We start from the raw sequence: 17,332 nt of genomic DNA, 5'->3' as shown, positions 1-17,332 counted from the left end.
CAGTGCAGCACTCCCTCAGTACTGACCCTCTGACAGTGCAGCGCTCTCTCAGTCCTGCCCCTCTGACAGTGCAGCACTTCCTCAGTACTACCCCTCTGACAGTGCAGCACTCCCTCAGTACTGCCCCTCTGACAGTGCAGCACTTCCTCAGTACTACCCCTCTGACAGTGCAGCACTCCCTCAGAACTGACCCTCTGACAGTGCAGCGCTCTCTCAGTCCTGACCCTCTGACAGTGCAGCACTCCCTCAGTACTGTCCCTCTGACAGTGCAGCACTTCCTCAGTACTACCCCTCTGACAGTGCCGCACTCCCTCAGTACTGCCCCTCTGACAGTGCAGCACTCCCTCAGTACTGCCCCTCTGACAGTGCAGCATTCCCTCAGTACTGACCCTCTGACAGTGCAGCACTACCTCAGTACTATCCCTCTGACAGTGCAGCACTCCCTCAGTACTGGCCCTCTGACAGTGCAGCACTCCCTCAGTACTGACCCTCTGACAGTGCAGCGCTCTCTCAGTCCTGACCCTCTGACAGTGCAGCACTCCCTCAGTACTGCCCCTCTGACAGTGCAGCACTTCGTCAGTACTACCCCTCTGACAGTGCAGCACTCCCTCAGAACTGACCCTCTGACAGTGCAGCGCTCTCTCAGTCCTGGCCCTCTGACAGTGCAGCACTCCCTCAGTACTGCCCCTCTGACAGTGCAGCACTTCCTCAGTACTGACCCTCTGACAGTGCAGCACTTCCTCAGTACTACCCCTCTGACAGTGCAGCACTCCCTCAGTACTGACCCTCTGACAGTGCAGCACTTCCTCAGTACTACCCCTCTGACAGTGCAGCACTCCCTCAGTACTGACCCTCTGACAGTGCAGCACTCCCTCAGTACTGACCCTCTGACAGTGCAGCGCTCTCTCAGTCCTGACCCTCTGACAGTGCAGCACTTCCTCAGTACTACCCCTCTGACAGTGCAGCACTCCCTCAGTACTGACCCTCTGACAGTGCTGCACTCCCTCAGTACTGCCCCTCTGACAGTGCAGCACTCCCTCAGTACTACCCCTCTGACAGTGCAGCACTACTTCAGTACTGACCCTCCGACAGTGCAGCAGTCCCTCAGTACAGGCCCTCTGACAGTGCAGCACTCCCTCAGTACTGCCCCTCTGACAGTGCAGCACTCCCTCAGTACTGCCCCTCTGACAGTGCAGCACTCCCTCAGTACTGGCCCTCTGACAGTGCAGCGCTCTCTCAGTCCTGCCCCTCTGACAGTGCAGCACTTCCTCAGTACTACCCCTCTGACAGTGCAGCACTCCCTCAGTACTGCCCCTCTGACAGTGCAGCACTTCCTCAGTACTACCCCTCTGACAGTGCAGCACTCCCTCAGAACTGACCCTCTGACAGTGCAGCGCTCTCTCAGTCCTGACCCTCTGACAGTGCAGCACTCCCTCAGTACTGTCCCTCTGACAGTGCAGCACTTCCTCAGTACTACCCCTCTGACAGTGCCGCACTCCCTCAGTACTGCCCCTCTGACAGTGCAGCACTTCCTCAGTACTACCCCTCTGAGAGCGCAGCACTCCCTCAGTACTGACCCTCTGACAGTGCAGCGCTCTCTCAGACCTGTCCCTCTGACAGTGCAGCACTCCCTCAGTACTGTCCCTCTGACAGTGCAGCACTTCCTCAGTACTACCCCTCTGACAGTGCAGCACTCCCTCAGTACTGCCCCTCTGACAGTGCAGCACTCCCTCAGTACTACCCCTCTGACAGTGCAGCACTCCCTCAGTACTGCCCCTCTGACAGTGCAGCATTCCCTCAGTACTGACCCTCTGACAGTGCAGCACTACCTCAGTACTATCCCTCTGACAGTGCAGCACTCCCTCAGTACTGGCCCTCTGACAGTGCAGCACTCCCTAAGTACTGACCCTCTGACAGAGCAGCGCTCTCTCAGTCCTGACCCTCTGACAGTGCAGCACTCCCTCAGTACTGCCCCTCTGACAGTGCAAAACTTCCTCAGTACTTCCCCTCTGACAGTGCAGCACTCCCTCAGTACTGCCCCTCTGACAGTGCAGCACTTCGTCAGTACTACCCCTCTGACAGTGCAGCACTCCCTCAGAACTGACCCTCTGACAGTGCAGCACTCCCTCAGAACCGACCCTCTGACAGTGCAGCGCTCTCTCAGTCCTGACCCTCTGACAGTGCAGCACTACCTCAGTACTGTCCCTCTGACAGTGCAGCACTTCCTCAGTACTACCCCACTGACAGTGCAGCACTCCCTCAGTACCTCCCCTCTGACAGTGCAGCACTTCCTCAGTACTACCCCTCTGAGAGCGCAGCACTCCCTCAGTACTGACCCTCTGACAGTGCAGCACTTCCTCAGTACTACCCCTCTGACAGTGCAGCACTCCCTCAGTACTGACCCTCTGACAGTGCAGCACTCCCTCAGTACTGACCCTCTGACAGTGCAGCGCTCTCTCAGACCTGACCCTCTGACTGTGCAGCACTTCCTCAGTACTACCCCTCTGACAGTGCAGCACTCCCTCAGTACTGACCCTCTGACAGTGCAGCACTCCCTCAGTACTGTCCCTCTGACAGTGCAGCAGTTCCTCAGTACTACCCCTCTGACAGTGCAGCACTCCCTCAGTACTGACCCTCTGACAGTGCAGCACTCTCTCAGTACTGCCCCTCTGATAGTGCAGCACTCGCTCAGTACTGACCATCTGACAGTGCAGCACTCCCTCAGTACTGACCCTCCGACAGTGCGGCACTCCCTCAGTACTACTCCTCTGACAGTGCAGCACTCCATCAGTACTGCCCCTCTGACAGTGCAGCATTCCCTCAGTACTGCCCCTCTGACAGTGCAGCACTCCCTCAGTACTGCCCCTCTGACAGTGCAGCACTCCCTCAGTACTGGCCCTCTGACAGTGCAGCACTCCCTCAGTACTGACCCTCTGACAGTGCAGCGCGCTCTCAGTCCTGACCCTCTGACAGTGCAGCACTCCCTCAGTACTATCCCTCTGACAGTGCAGCACTTCCTCAGTACTACCCCTCTGACAGTGCAGCACTCCCTCAGTACTGACCCTCTGACAATGCAGCACTCCCTCAGTACTGACCCTCTGACAGTGCAGCACTCCCTCAGTACTGACCCTCTGACAGTGCAGCACTCCCTCACTAATGACACTCTGACAGTGCAGCACTAACTCAGTACTGACACTCTGACAGGGCAGCACTCCCTCAATAGTGCCCCTCTGACAGTGCAGCACTCCCACAGTACTGACCCTCTGACAGTGCAGCACTCCCTCAGCACTGACCCTCTGACAGTGCAGCACTCCCTCAGTACTGCCCCTCTGACAGTGCAGCACTCCCTCAGTACTGACCCTCTGACAGTGCAGCACTCCCTCAGTACTGACCCTCTGACAGTGCAGCACTCTCTCAGTACTGACCCTCTGACAGTGCGGCACTCCCTCAGTACTGACCCTCTAACAGTGCAGCACTCTCTCAGTACTGACCCTCTGACAGTGCAGCATTCCCTCAGTACTGCCCATCTGATAGTGCAGCACTCGCTCAGTACTGACCCTCTGACAGTGCACCACTCCCACAGTACTGACCCTCCGACAGTGCAGCACTCCGTCAGTACTACTCCTCTGACAGTGCAGCACTCCCTTAGTACTGACCCTCCGACAGTGCAGCACTCCCTCAGTACTGGCCCTCTGACAGTGCAGCACTCCCTCAGTACTGCCCCTCTGACAGTGCAGCACTCCCTCAGTACTGCCCCTCTGACAGTGCAGCACTCCCTCAGTACTGCCCCTCTGACAGTGCAGCACTTCCTCAGTACTACCCCTCTGACAGTGCAGCACTCCCTCAGAACTGACCCTCTGACAGTGCAGCGCTCTCTCAGTCCTGACCCTCTGACAGTGCAGCACTCCCTCAGTACTGTCCCTCTGACAGTGCAGCACTTCCTCAGTACTACCCCTCTGACAGTGCAGCACTCCCTCAGTACTGCCCCTCTGACAGTGCAGCACTTCCTCAGTACTACCCCTCTGAGAGCGCAGCACTCCCTCAGTACTGACCCTCTGACAGTGCAGCACTTCCTCAGTACTACCCCTCTGACAGTGCAGCACTCCCTCAGTACTGACCCTCTGACAGTGCAGCACTCCCTCAGTACTGACCCTCTGACAGTGCAGCGCTCTCTCAGACCTGACCCTCTGACAGTGCAGCACTTCCTCAGTACAACCCCTCTGACAGTGCAGCACTCCCTCAGTACTAACCCTCTGACAGTGCAGCACTCCCTCAGTACTGTCCCTCCGACAGTGCAGCACTTCCTCAGTACTACCCCTCTGACAGTGCAGCACTCCCTCAGTACTGCCCCTCTGACAGTGCAGCACTCCCTCAGTACTACCCCTCTGACAGTGCAGCACTCCCTCAGTACTGCCCCTCTGACAGTGCAGCACTCCCTCAGTACTACCCCTCTGACAGTGCAGCACTCCCTCAGTACTACCCCTCTGACAGTGCAGCACTCCCTCAGTACTACCCCTCTGACAGTGCAGCACTCCCTCAGTACTGACCCTCTGACAGTGCAGCGCTCTCTCAGACCTGACCCTCTGACAGTGCAGCACTTCCTCAGTACAACCCCTCTGACAGTGCAGCACTTCCTCAGTACTGACCCTCTGACAGTGCAGCACTCCCTCCGTACTGCCCCTCTGACAGTGCAGCACTCCCTCAGTACTACCCCTCTGACAGTGCAGCACTCCCTCAGTACTGCCCCTCTGACAGTGCAGCATTCCCTCAGTACTGACCCTCTGACAGTGCAGCACTACCTCAGTACTATCCCTGTGACAGTGCAGCACTCCCTCAGTACTGGCCCTCTGACAGTGCAGCACTCCCTCAGTACTGACCCTCTGACAGTGCAGCGCTCTCTCAGTCCTGACCCTCTGACAGTGCAGCACTCCCTCAGTACTGCCCCTCTGACAGTGCAGCACTTCGTCAGTACTACCCCTCTGACAGTGCAGCACTCCCTCAGAACTGACCCTCTGACAGTGCAGCGCAGTCTCAGTTCTGACCCTCTGACAGTGCAGCACTCCCTCAGTACTGCCCCTCTGACAGTGCAGCACTTCCTCAGTGCTGACCCTCTGACAGTGCAGCACTTCCTCAGTACTACCCCTCTGACAGTGCAGCACTCCCTCAGTACTGACCCTCTGACAGTGCAGCACTTCCTCAGTACTACCCCTCTGACAGTGCAGCACTCCCTCAGTACTGACCCTCTGACAGTGCAGCACTCCCTCAGTACTGACCCCCTGACAGTGCAGCGCTCTCTCAGTCCTGACCCTCTGACAGTGCAGCACTTCCTCAGTACTACCCCTCTGACAGTGCAGCACTCCCTCAGTACTGACCCTCTGACAGTGCTGCACTCCCTCAGTACTGCCCCTCTGACAGTGCAGCACTCCCTCAGTACTACCCCTCTGACAGTGCAGCACTACTTCAGTACTGCCCCTCTGACAGTGCAGCACTCCCTCAGTACTGCCCCTCTGACAGTGCAGCACTCCCTCAGTACTACCCCTCTGACAGTGCAGCACTACTTCAGTACTGCCCCTCTGACAGTGCAGCACTCCCTCAGTACTGACCCTCTGATAGTGCAGCGCTCTCTCAGTCCTGACCCTCTGACAGTGCAGCACTCCCTCAGTACTACCCCTCCGACAGTGCAAAACTTCCTCAGTACTACCCCTCTGACAGTGCAGCACTCCCTCAGTACTGCCCCTCTGACAGTGCAAAACTTCCTCAGTACTACCCCTCTGACAGTGCAGCACTCCCTCAGTACTGCCCCTCTGACAGTGCAGCACTTCGTCAGTACTACCCCTCTGACAGTGCAGCACTCCCTCAGAACTGACCCTCTGACAGTGCAGCGCTCTCTCAGTCCTGACCCTCTGACAGTGCAGCACTCCCTCAGTACTGACCCTCTGACAGTGCAGCGCTCTCTCAGTCCTGACCCTCTGACAGTGCAGCACTTCCTCAGTACTACCCCTCTGACAGTGCAGCACTCCCTCAGTACTGACCCTCTGACAGTGCTGCACTCCCTCAGTACTGCCCCTCTGACAGTGCAGCACTCCCTCAGTACTACCCCTCTGACAGTGCAGCACTACTTCAGTACTGCCCCTCTGACAGTGCAGCACTCCCTCAGTACTGCCCCTCTGACAGTGCAGCACTCCCTCAGTACTACCCCTCTGACAGTGCAGCACTCCCTCAGTACTGACCCTCTGACAGTGCAGCACTCCCTCAGTACTGACCCTCTGACAGTGCAGCACTCCCTCAGCACTGACCCTCTGACAGTGCAGCACTCCCTCAGTACTGACCCTCTGACAGTGCAGCACTCCCTCAGTACTACCCCTCTGACAGTGCAGCACTACTTCAGTACTGCCCCTCTGACAGTGCAGCACTCCCTCAGTACTGCCCCTCTGACAGTGCAGCACTCCCTCAGTACTACCCCTCTGACAGTGCAGCACTCCCTCAGTACTGACCCTCTGACAGTGCAGCACTCCCTCAGTACTGACCCTCTGACAGTGCAGCACTCCCTCAGCACTGACCCTCTGACAGTGCAGCACTCCCTCAGTACTGACCCTCTGACAGTGCAGCACTCCCTCAGTACTACCCCTCTGACAGTGCAGCACTACTTCAGTACTGCCCCTCTGACAGTGCAGCACTCCCTCAGTACTGCCCCTCTGACAGTGCAGCACTCCCTCAGTACTACCCCTCTGACAGTGCAGCGCTCCCTCAGTACTGACCCTCTGACAGTGCAGCACTCCCTCAGTACTGACCCTCTGACAGTGCAGCACTCCCTCAGCACTGACCCTCTGACAGTGCAGCACTCCCTCAGTACTGACCCTCTGACAGTGCAGCACTCCATTAATGCTACTCTTCCCTCAACACTGCACTGGGAGTGTCAAGCTATGTTACCAAGTCTCCTGAGTTGGAATTTAACCGAGAACGTCTGACCCTCTGCTTCCCTGTGAGGGAATCTGACACATTGAATGGCAAAGAGGCTTTCGATGCAGTCTATTCATCCTCAGGGTCTGGGCGACACTGATGAGGTCAGCATTTACTGCCAATCCTTAACGACAGTAAGAAGTCTCACAACACCAGGTTAAAGTCCAACAGGTTTATTGGGTAGTACAAGCCACTCGCTTTCAGGGTGCTGGGGCAGCGCTCCGAAAGCGAGTGGCTTGTGCAACCCAATAAACCTGTTGGACTTTAACCTGGTGTTGTGAGACTTCTTACTGTGTTTACCCCAGTCCAACGCCGGCATCTCCACATAAATCCTTAATGACCCAGGGAATATTTTGGTGGGATTTCTTTATAAACCAGTGGGATGGTATCATCCCACATGTTGTTTAGCCATTTCCAACGGTGATTCAGCATCAACCACATTGGTGTGGGTCTATTCTCAGTTATAGGACCAGCCAGGTTCGGAATGGCAGGTTCCTTCCCAGAGGTTGAATTTGATGATAATCTGCCGGCTTCATGGTTACTTTTATTGAGACCAACACCATATTTCCAGATTTTTTGAAGATTCTCAAACTGCGTATGTTCTGACTTTCGGCTCCTGCTGTCTGAGTTACGAGTCCACTAACATAACCACTGCACTACAACACAGCATTTGCAGTACCCACATTTCCGATTGGAATTGATTTTGCTCAGATCATAGAATCCCTACAGTGCAGAAGGAGGCCATTTGGCCCTCTGAGGCTGCACCCACCCATCTTTTTATCTTACACAGACCCTATCCCCGTAACCCCACTTATTTACCCCGCTCATCCCCTAACCTACACATCTCGGCGTACTCTGAAGGGCAACTAGGGATGGGCAATAAATGCTGGCCAGCCAGTGACGCCCATGTCCAATGGGTGAATGAAACAAAAATTCAAGTACGCTCAATCAACATAACCCGCACATCATTTTACTGTGGGAGGAAACTGGAGCACCCGGAGGAAACCCTCGCAGACACGGGGAGAACGTGCAGACTCCACACAGACAGTGACCCAAACCAGGAATCGAACCCGGGCCCCTGGCGTGTGTGGCAGCAGTGCTAACCACTGTGCCAGTGTGTCGCCCAGTTTAGTTGCAAGGGTGCATTGAAAGTGGAGGGAGATATTGTGAGATGATTCACAGCACTAGTTATAAACAGCCTCGGTTGATCTATTACTGAGGTGCTCACTGTTCCCTCATTTCCCAGGAGAGAACGTGCAACATTGAGCATCTGGTCACAGTCACAGGATGTCCCCAAGCACTTCACAATTAACACCTTGATTCTGAGTTGTTTTGGCTGTGATGTGTGAGGACACAGCAGCCAATTAACACTCAGCCAGAGGCCAAAAGCAGCAGGTTAGATGGATTATCAATTAATCGAAATGTTTTAATGTTGGTATTGGTGGAAGGAAGAATTCTAACAGGTCACCAGGAGGAAATCTCCCGGCTCTGTTTCAAATACTGTGCTGGGGAATTTCCTGTGAGCAAATAAGACAAAGGCTTCAATTCAACTGAAAAGGATGGCACCTCTGACAGTGCGGCACTCCCTCAGTACTGACCCTCTGACAGTGCAGCACTCCCTCAGTACTGACCCTCTGACAGTGCAGCACTCCCTCAGTACTGCACCTCTGACAGTGCAGCACTCCCTCAGCACTGCACCTCTGACAGTGCAGCACTCCCTCAGTACTGCCCCTCTGACAGTGCGGCACTCCCTCAGTACTGCACCTCTGACAGTGCAGCACTCCCTCAGTATTCACCCTCTGACAGTGCAGCACTCCCTCAGTACTGCACCTCTAACAGTGCAGCATTCCCTCAGTACTCACCCTCTGACAGTGCAGCACTCTCTCAGTACTGCCCCTCTGACAGTGCAGCACTCCCTCAGTACTGACCCTCTGACAGTGCAGCACTCCCTCAGTGTACTGACCCTCTGACAGTGCGGCACTCCCTCAGTACTGCCCCTCTGACAGTGCAGCACTCCCTCAGTGTACTGACCCTCTGACAGTACGGCACTCCCTCAGTACTGCCCCTCTGACAGTGCAGCACTCCCTCAGTACTGACCCTCTAACAGTGCAGCACTCCCTCAGTACTGCCCCTCTGACAGTGCAGCACTCCCTCAGTACTGGCCCTCTGACAGTGCAGCATTCCCTCAGTACTGCCCCTCTGACAGTGCAGCACTCCTTCAGTACTGACCCTCTGACAGAGCAGCACTCCCTCAGTACTGACCCTCTGACAGTGCGGCACTCCCTCAGTACTGACCCTCTGACAGTGCGGCACTCCCTCGTAAAACCATAAGACCGTAAGACATAGGAGCAGAATTAGGCCACTCGGCCCATCGAGTCTGCCCCACCATTCAATCATGGCTGATATTTTTCTCATCCCCATTCTCCTGCCTTTTCCCCATAACCCCTGATCCCCTTATTAATGAAGAACCTATCTATCTCTGTCTTAAAGACACTCAATGACCTGGCCTCCAAAGCCCTCTGTGTCAATGAGTTCCACAGATTGTAACATTCCCCGACTTCCAATCCGTGGAACTCCACATTTTCTTCAGTCTTTCCTTTCCTCTGAGAAAAATCCATCTCCTATTTATTGTGACATGATTTTCTTGCTCGGTGCTCGGCTCTGAATTGTTGACTCTTCATCGCAGGAATTGAAAGGCAGGTTTAGGAATTTTTCAAACCGGATCATCATTCAGGTTGCAGCCAATGGTGATAACATCATCCCAACTAATGATGGTCACATTGTGGCTGGTATATTGGAAATAGTGTGCAGACTAAGCCCAGATTTATGATGTATTACTCCCATTGACATAACGGCAATGGGCGTAATAAGATGTTCAAGGTTATGAGAGACATGGAGAGAGTGGATATAGAGCAGCTGTTGCCCTTAGTTGAAGGGTCAGTCACGAGGGGACATGGGTTCAAGGTGAATGGCAGGAGGTTATGGGGGGAATGTGAGGAAAAACCTCATGGGTGGTGACGGTCTGGAATGTGCTGCCTGGGAGGGTGGTGGAGGCGGGATGCCTCACATCCTTTAAAAAGTACCTGGATGAGCACTTGGCACATCATAACATTCAGGGCTATGGGCCAAGTGCTGGCAGATGGGATTAGGTGGGAGTTCAGGTGTTTCTAATGTGTCGGTGCAGACTCGATGGGCCAAAGGGCAATTCCTGCGCTGTATGGTTCTATAATTCTATGAAACTCACAATTATTTCATGATAGCATTTGTGTAACCGTATCAAGACCTCTTCCATCATTATTATTATACAACAACAGCTTGTATTGATATAGCACCTACAACACGGAGCACTGGTTCCCAAATTGTGGGTCGCGAATCTCTTGCGAAATGTTTCAGTGTGGTTTTTGGGAAAAATTCCATAAGGGAGGAAGCAAAGTGTTTGCCGAAATTCCAAATTGACGGGAAAATGACAATCGATACTTTTTTTTAGAAAGTATAAAAGAATTCGCTGACATTGCCCCATGATTGATTTGATATATCTATAAATAAATAACCAAACAGAATCAAGGAAATACAAACCTATTAGAAGCAGCTCCAGCATAGCTAGAATAGAAATATAGAATAGAATAGAATCCCTCCAGTGCAGAAGGAGGCCATTTGGCCCATCGACCCTGCACCGACAACAATCCCACCCAGGCCTTATCCTTGTTACCCCACTAATCCCCCTGACACAAAGGGGCCATTTAGCATGGCCAATCAACCTAACCCGCACATCTTTGGAGTGTGATGTGGAGATGCTGCCGTTGAACTGAGGTGGGACACAGTAAGAAGTTTCACAACACCAGTTTAAAGTCCAACAGGTTATTTGGTATCATGAGCTTTCGGAGCACTGCTCCTTCAATCAGGTGCATGGGCCCGCTCACCTGATGAAGGAGCAGCGCTCCGAAAGCTCGTGATACCGAATAAACCTGTTGGACTTTATCTTTGGAGTGTGGGAGGAAACCGGAGCACCCGAAGGAAACCCATGCAGAACAAGGGAGAATGTGGAAACTCCACACAGACAGTGACCCGAGGCCGGAATTGAACCCGGTTCCCTGGCACTGTGAGGCAGCAGTGCTAACCACTGTGGCACCGTACCGCCCACCTATGCCACCAGGCCACCCACTAACTAAGTGACATAGTGTTTATTTGCGTTATTCAGAAACAGCTGTCAGTTTGGCGCCCACCAAATGAGCGAATACACATGATAACAGACTATTCTGGCGCTTTGTCTATCAGAGCTAAGATTATTGCAGCGGCAATGCAGTGTCTCAGTCACTCTGGGGACTGTGCTGCTTTGCTCCAATGAGACATAAGTGAATGTTCTCATTTACCCGTTCATTCGCCTGTTTGCGCTGTCAGTGTGTAATTTTTTATTTTAACAGTTTTACCCCCCATACGTGATACGAGTTACGAGAGTGAAATATTGGAAAAGTGTTGCTGTTTTCATAATGTAATAAAATTAATCATGAAATGATTAATAATGTAATTATTAATAGTGTCATAAGAAAATAAATTTTAAATTTCCAAGATCACTGCTTTTATCATTTATACTTCATTTTAATTTATAATTTATTAAGAGAGAAAATCTCTGGAAAATAGTTATTTTTAGGAGGGTGTCTGGCATTTTCATGGCAGGTGTTCATGGGATGTTAAAATTTGGGAATCACTGACTTAGAATGAAAGTCCCAAGGCACTTCACACAAACACAGGTGCACACACATTCACACTCGCACACACTCACACAAACACCGGCTCACACACATTCACACTCGCACACTCTCACACAAACACTGGCTCACACACATTCACACTCGCACACTCTCACACAAACACCGGCTCACACACATTCACACTCGCACACTCTCACACAAACACTGGCTCACACACATTCACACTCGCACACACTCACACAAACACCAGCTCACACACATTCACACTCGCACACACTCACACAAACACAGGCTCACACACATTCACACTCGCACACACTCACACAAACACCAGCTCACACACATTCACACTCGCACACACTCACACAAACACCAGCTCACACACATTCACACTCACATGAACACACAGAAACACAGGCTCACACACATTCACATTCACACTCACACAAACACCGGCTCACACACATTAACACTTGCACACACACACGCAAACACCAGCTCACACACATTCACACTCGCACACACTCACACAAACACAGGCTCACACACATTCACACTCGCACACACACACACAGGCTCACACACATTCACACTCGCACACACTCACACAAACACAGGCTCACACCATTCACTCTTGCACATGCACACACACACAGGCTCACACACATTCACAGTTGCACACATACACAGAAACACAGACACACACATTCACACTCACACAGAAACACAGGCTTACACACCTTCATGCTCGCACGTGCGCACACACAAGCTCACACACATTCACACTTGTACACGCATACACACAAACAAGCTCACGCACATTCACACTCACACACACACAAAAACACAGGCTCACACACACATAAACACAGTTCACACATATTCACACTTGCACACACATACACACAACCACAGGCTCACGCACATTCATATTTGCACACACACACAAAAAACACAGGTTCATACACAATCACACTCGCACACACAAAAACACAGGATCACACACATTTGCACTCACACACACACGCGAACACAGACTCACACACATTCACAGTCGCATACACACACACACATAAACACAGGTTCACACACATTCACACTCGCACACGCACACATAAACACAGGCTCACACACAAACACAGGTTCACACACATTTACACTCGCACGCACTCACATAAACTTACAAACACATACGCAACCGACGTACACTCACACAAAACAAATGCAGAAAACAGGCAACACACAAACTCAGACACACACAGGCACAAAAACGCACAGACACACCAACACAGGCACAGATAACACTATGCCTGCACACACTTAACTTCTCAAACTCAGTGCCACTACACTGGACTTATTCAGTAGCCCTATGGCTACTGATCTGGATCATGGTCTTTGCAAATACATATCTGTGCTACTTCGTGGGTTGGTGAATTCAACAATTGGTATCCAAGAACCAACCATCTTCAGCTGCTTCATAGGAATATAGGAGAAAGAGTAGGCCATTCGGCCCTTTGAGTCTGCTGCACCATACAATAAGATCATGGCTGTTGTGACTGTGGCCTCAAATCCACATTCCTGTCTGTCTTCCATCGCTCTCGACTCTATCAAAAAGCTGTCTAACTCGGACTTGAATGAATTTAATGACTCAGCCTCCATTGTGTTCTGGGGAAGAGTGTTCCACAGACTTACGACCCTCTGAGCGAGAACATTCACCGGAAGTTAAATTGCTCCCCCCAGAACTAATCTCCTCACAAGTGGAAACACTGTACTGGTTCCTACCTCCCTCAGGATCAAACACATTCCAGTAAAATCCGCCATCATTCTTCTAAACTCCAATGAGTATATCCATCAATGGCCTTCTCTCCAACATAAAGTAAGTAGTGGGGATGACTGCACCATTCATGGCTCCTCAAACACTGAAGCAGTCTGTGTCCAAATGCAGCAAGACCTGGGAAATGCTCAGGTTTGGGCTGATAAGGGGCAAGTAACATTCATGCCACACAAGTGCCAGGCAAAGACCATCTCCAACAGGAGAAAATCTACCCATCTCCCTTGTCACTCAATGGCATTAACATCGCTGTATCCCCATTATTAACATCCTGGGGGTTACCACTGAGCAGAAACTGAACTGGACCAGCCATATAAATAGTGTGGCTACAAGAGCAGGTCAGAGGCTGGGAATTCTGCAGCGAGTATGGGCGGCACGGTGGCACAGTGGTTAGCACTGCTGCCTCTCAGCATCAGTGACCTGGGTTCGATTCCCGACTTGGGTCACTGTGTTTGTGGAGTTTGCACGTTCTCCCCGTGTCTGCGTGGGTTTCCTCCAGTTTCTTCCCACAGTCCGAAAGACGTACTGGTTAAGTGCATTGGCCATGCTAAATTCTCTCTCAGTGTATCCGAGCAGGCGCCAGAATGTGGCGACTAGAGGATTTTCACAGTAACTTCATTGCGGTGTTAATGTAAGCCTACTTGTAACACTAATAAATAAACTTTAATGGGTGGCATGGTGGCACAGTAGTTAGCATTGCTGCCTCACAGTGCCAGGGACCCAGGTTCGATTCCCGGCTTGGGTCACTGTCTGTGTGGAGTTTGCACATTCTCCCCGTGTCTGCGTGGGTTTCCTCCAGGTGCTCGAGTTTTCTCCCACAATCCAAAGATGTGCGAGTCACATTGATTAGCCATAGTAAATTGCCACTTAGTGTCAGGGAGACTAGCAGGGTAAATACGTGGGGTTATGGGGATAGGGGTTGGGTTGGATTGCGGTCGGTGCAGACTCGATGGGCTGAATGGCCTCCTTCTGCACTGTGGGGATTCTATGATTTTATGACTAACTCATCTCCTGACTCTCCAAAGCGTGTCCAACATCTCCAAGGCACAAATCAGCAGTGTTATGGAATACTCTCCACTTGCCTGAATGGGTGCGGCTCCAACAACACTCAAGGAGCTCAACACCATCCTGGTCAAAGCAGCTTAGAACATAGAACATAGAACAGTACAGCACAGAACAGGCCCTTCGGCCCACGATGTTGTGCCGAGCTTTATCTGAAACCAAGATCAAGCTATCCCACTCTCTATCATCCTGGTGTGCTCCATGTGCCTATCCAATAACCGCTTAAATGTTCCTAAAGTGTCTGACTCCACTATCACTGCAGGCAGTCCATTCCACACCCCAACCACTCTCTGAGTAAAGAACCTACCTCTGATATCCTGCCTATATCTCCCACCACGAACCCTATAGTTATGCCCCCTTGTAATAGCTCCATCCACCCGAGGAAATAGTCTTTGGCTTATTTGATTGCACCCCATCCACCACCTTAGGGGTGGCACAGTGGCACAGTGGTTGGCACTGCTGCTTCACAATCCTGGGTTCGATTCCTGGCTTGGGTCACTGTCTATGTGGAGTTTGCATGTTCTCCCCATGTCTGCGTGGGTTTCTTCCAGATGCTCTGGTTTCCTCCCACATTCCAAAAGATGTGCTGGTTAGGTGCATTGACCCGAACAGGCGCCGGAGTGTGGCAACTTGGGGAATTTCACAGTAACTTCATTGCAGTGTTGATGTAAGCCTTACTTGTGATGAATAAATAAACTTTAAACATTCACTTCCTCCAAGACCGATATACAATGGCAGCCGTGTGTACCACCTGCAAGATGCACTGCAGCAATTCACCAAAGATCCTTAGACAGCACCTTCCAAACCCGCGACCTCTACCGCCTCGAAGGACAAGGGCAGCAGATACCTAGGAACACCACCACCTTCAAGATCGCCTCCAAGTAATCACCATCCTGGCTTGCAAACATATCGCTGTTTCTTCATTGTCGACGGGTCAAAATCCTGAAACTCCTGCGCTAACAGCACTGTGGGTGTACCTACACCACACGGACTGTCGCGATTCAAGACGGCAAATCACCACCACCTTCTCAAGGGGCGATTAGGGATGGGCAATAAATGCTGAGACACCCACATCCAATGTGCAAATAAGAAACATAATCTAGCACTGTAGCATGTTCCAAGGTGCCTCGTAGAAACCTCCGTCATCGAGAGAGGTTGTGAGCATCTTAAAGGAGAAAGGCAAAGAGGCCAGGAGGTTTAGGGAGGGACTTTCAGAGTTTAATGGCTGGTTAGCTGAAGGAACAGCTTCCAGTGGGGCAATGGAAATCGCTGGTGTATAATTACGGCCTGAATTGGGAGAGTTTACTGATATCTGAACGTTGTACAGCTGGAAGTGACTACAGTGAAAGCAAGGGGCCTGAAGACAAAGATAAGAATTTTGAAACTGAGGTGAGGTCGGGTCAGGAGTTAATATCGATCAACAAACACAGAGATGATAGGAGAACAGGATTTGGCGCCAGTCTGGATGGACATATTTGGATGAGGGTGTATGGAGGGTGGAAGATAGAGCGTTGGCTGAGAGAAACATTGGAAAGTAAAGTTTATTAAAGTTTATTTATTAGTGTCACAAGTAGGCTTACATTAACACTGCAGTGAAGTTACTGTGAAATTCCTCGGGTCGCCGCGCTCCAGTGCCTTCGGGTCAATGCCCCTAACCAGCACGTCTTTCAGAATGTGGGAGGAAACCGGAGCATCCGGAGGAAACCCATGCAGACACGGGGAGAACATGCAGACTCCACACAGACAGTGACCCAAGCCGGGAATCGAACCCAGGTCTCTGTGAGGCAGCAGTGCCAACCACTGGAACATGCAACATGTAACACAGAACAAACTTGATGTTATGCAGTGTACACACCTGATATTCCTCCCGGCTGGGTGGATGAGGTAGGACAGCCGGGAGTGAAATACATATACACATATCGTGTCACAAGTCACCGCGCACAAACACTAAAAGGCTGTGCCAAGTGTTGACACTTTGGTAACTGAGAGACAAATTCAGTTTCACACTTCTATCTCTACCTCAGTGACGAGAAATTAGTTTGCGTTTTCACGAGGACTGTACGGGCTCAAGGCTCAATGGAGCCCACTGGGACTGCCATGTTGGCACTGGGAATTGATAGAACTTGGGCAGGTGAGACACAACCCTGAAGATCTTCACCAACATGCAAGCATGCCAAACAATGAACGAGACCACAAACCCCCCCTGCTGCGCTTGAACAGTTTTCTGGAGACAGAGTCGCAGGGCCATAGCTAATGGAGCGTGCGGGACTGGCATTAGGTGTTGGCAATATCCTGCAATGAATGGGTAGAGAAAATGAGCGAGAGAGACCTACCCCTGTACGACACTCATAGTAGGCCAGCCTGGATTTGGTCAGAATGAAATATCGCTCCTTGTAGTTGGAAGGTGAAGTCCTTCGTTTCTGCTGCGAGCGTTTGATGAGGAACTCCTCAAGGATGGAGTGGTGATCCATTCTAATGGCGAACGTCCCTCCCCATTGAGAGAGACAGAGAGAGAGAGAGAGAGGAGTCTCAGTGAGTGTCACTGTGTGAAGGGAGAGCGTAGGTGCACAGTTACTGATAGCTGAGAAACTGTCAGGAAAACGTTCTACGTAGCTTCAACCTCTGATGAAGGTAAAATGTGAAACCACTTCCTTTGCAAATCCTGCGAACAGGCAGATTAAAAAAAAAACCCAGAGTGTATCGCGCCAAGTTTAGCACAGGCCAATCATTGCCACCAAGTAAAAATAAGAGAGACCAGTCAATCCAATGA

At 51.7% G+C, this 17,332-nt stretch overlaps 1 protein-coding gene across 1 annotated transcript in view; it reads right to left on the bottom strand.

Moving 5' to 3' along the window:
* LOC144505669 (tyrosine-protein kinase ITK/TSK-like) overlaps nt 1–17,033 on the bottom strand; it is a 73,484-nt gene extending 56,451 nt beyond the window's left edge. The window contains exon 1 of the mRNA XM_078231828.1: nt 16,896–17,033. Within this exon, the coding sequence (XP_078087954.1) occupies nt 16,896–17,033 (138 nt within the window). The remainder of the gene's footprint in view (nt 1–16,895) is intronic.
* Nucleotides 17,034–17,332: the final 299 nt, after the last annotated feature.

This window comes from Mustelus asterias, chromosome 16 (assembly GCF_964213995.1).
Source record: "Mustelus asterias chromosome 16, sMusAst1.hap1.1, whole genome shotgun sequence".
Taxonomy (NCBI): domain Eukaryota; kingdom Metazoa; phylum Chordata; class Chondrichthyes; order Carcharhiniformes; family Triakidae; genus Mustelus; species Mustelus asterias.
Note: the sequence above shows the minus strand (reverse complement) of the source record. Positions and strands in the feature narration are given on the sequence as shown.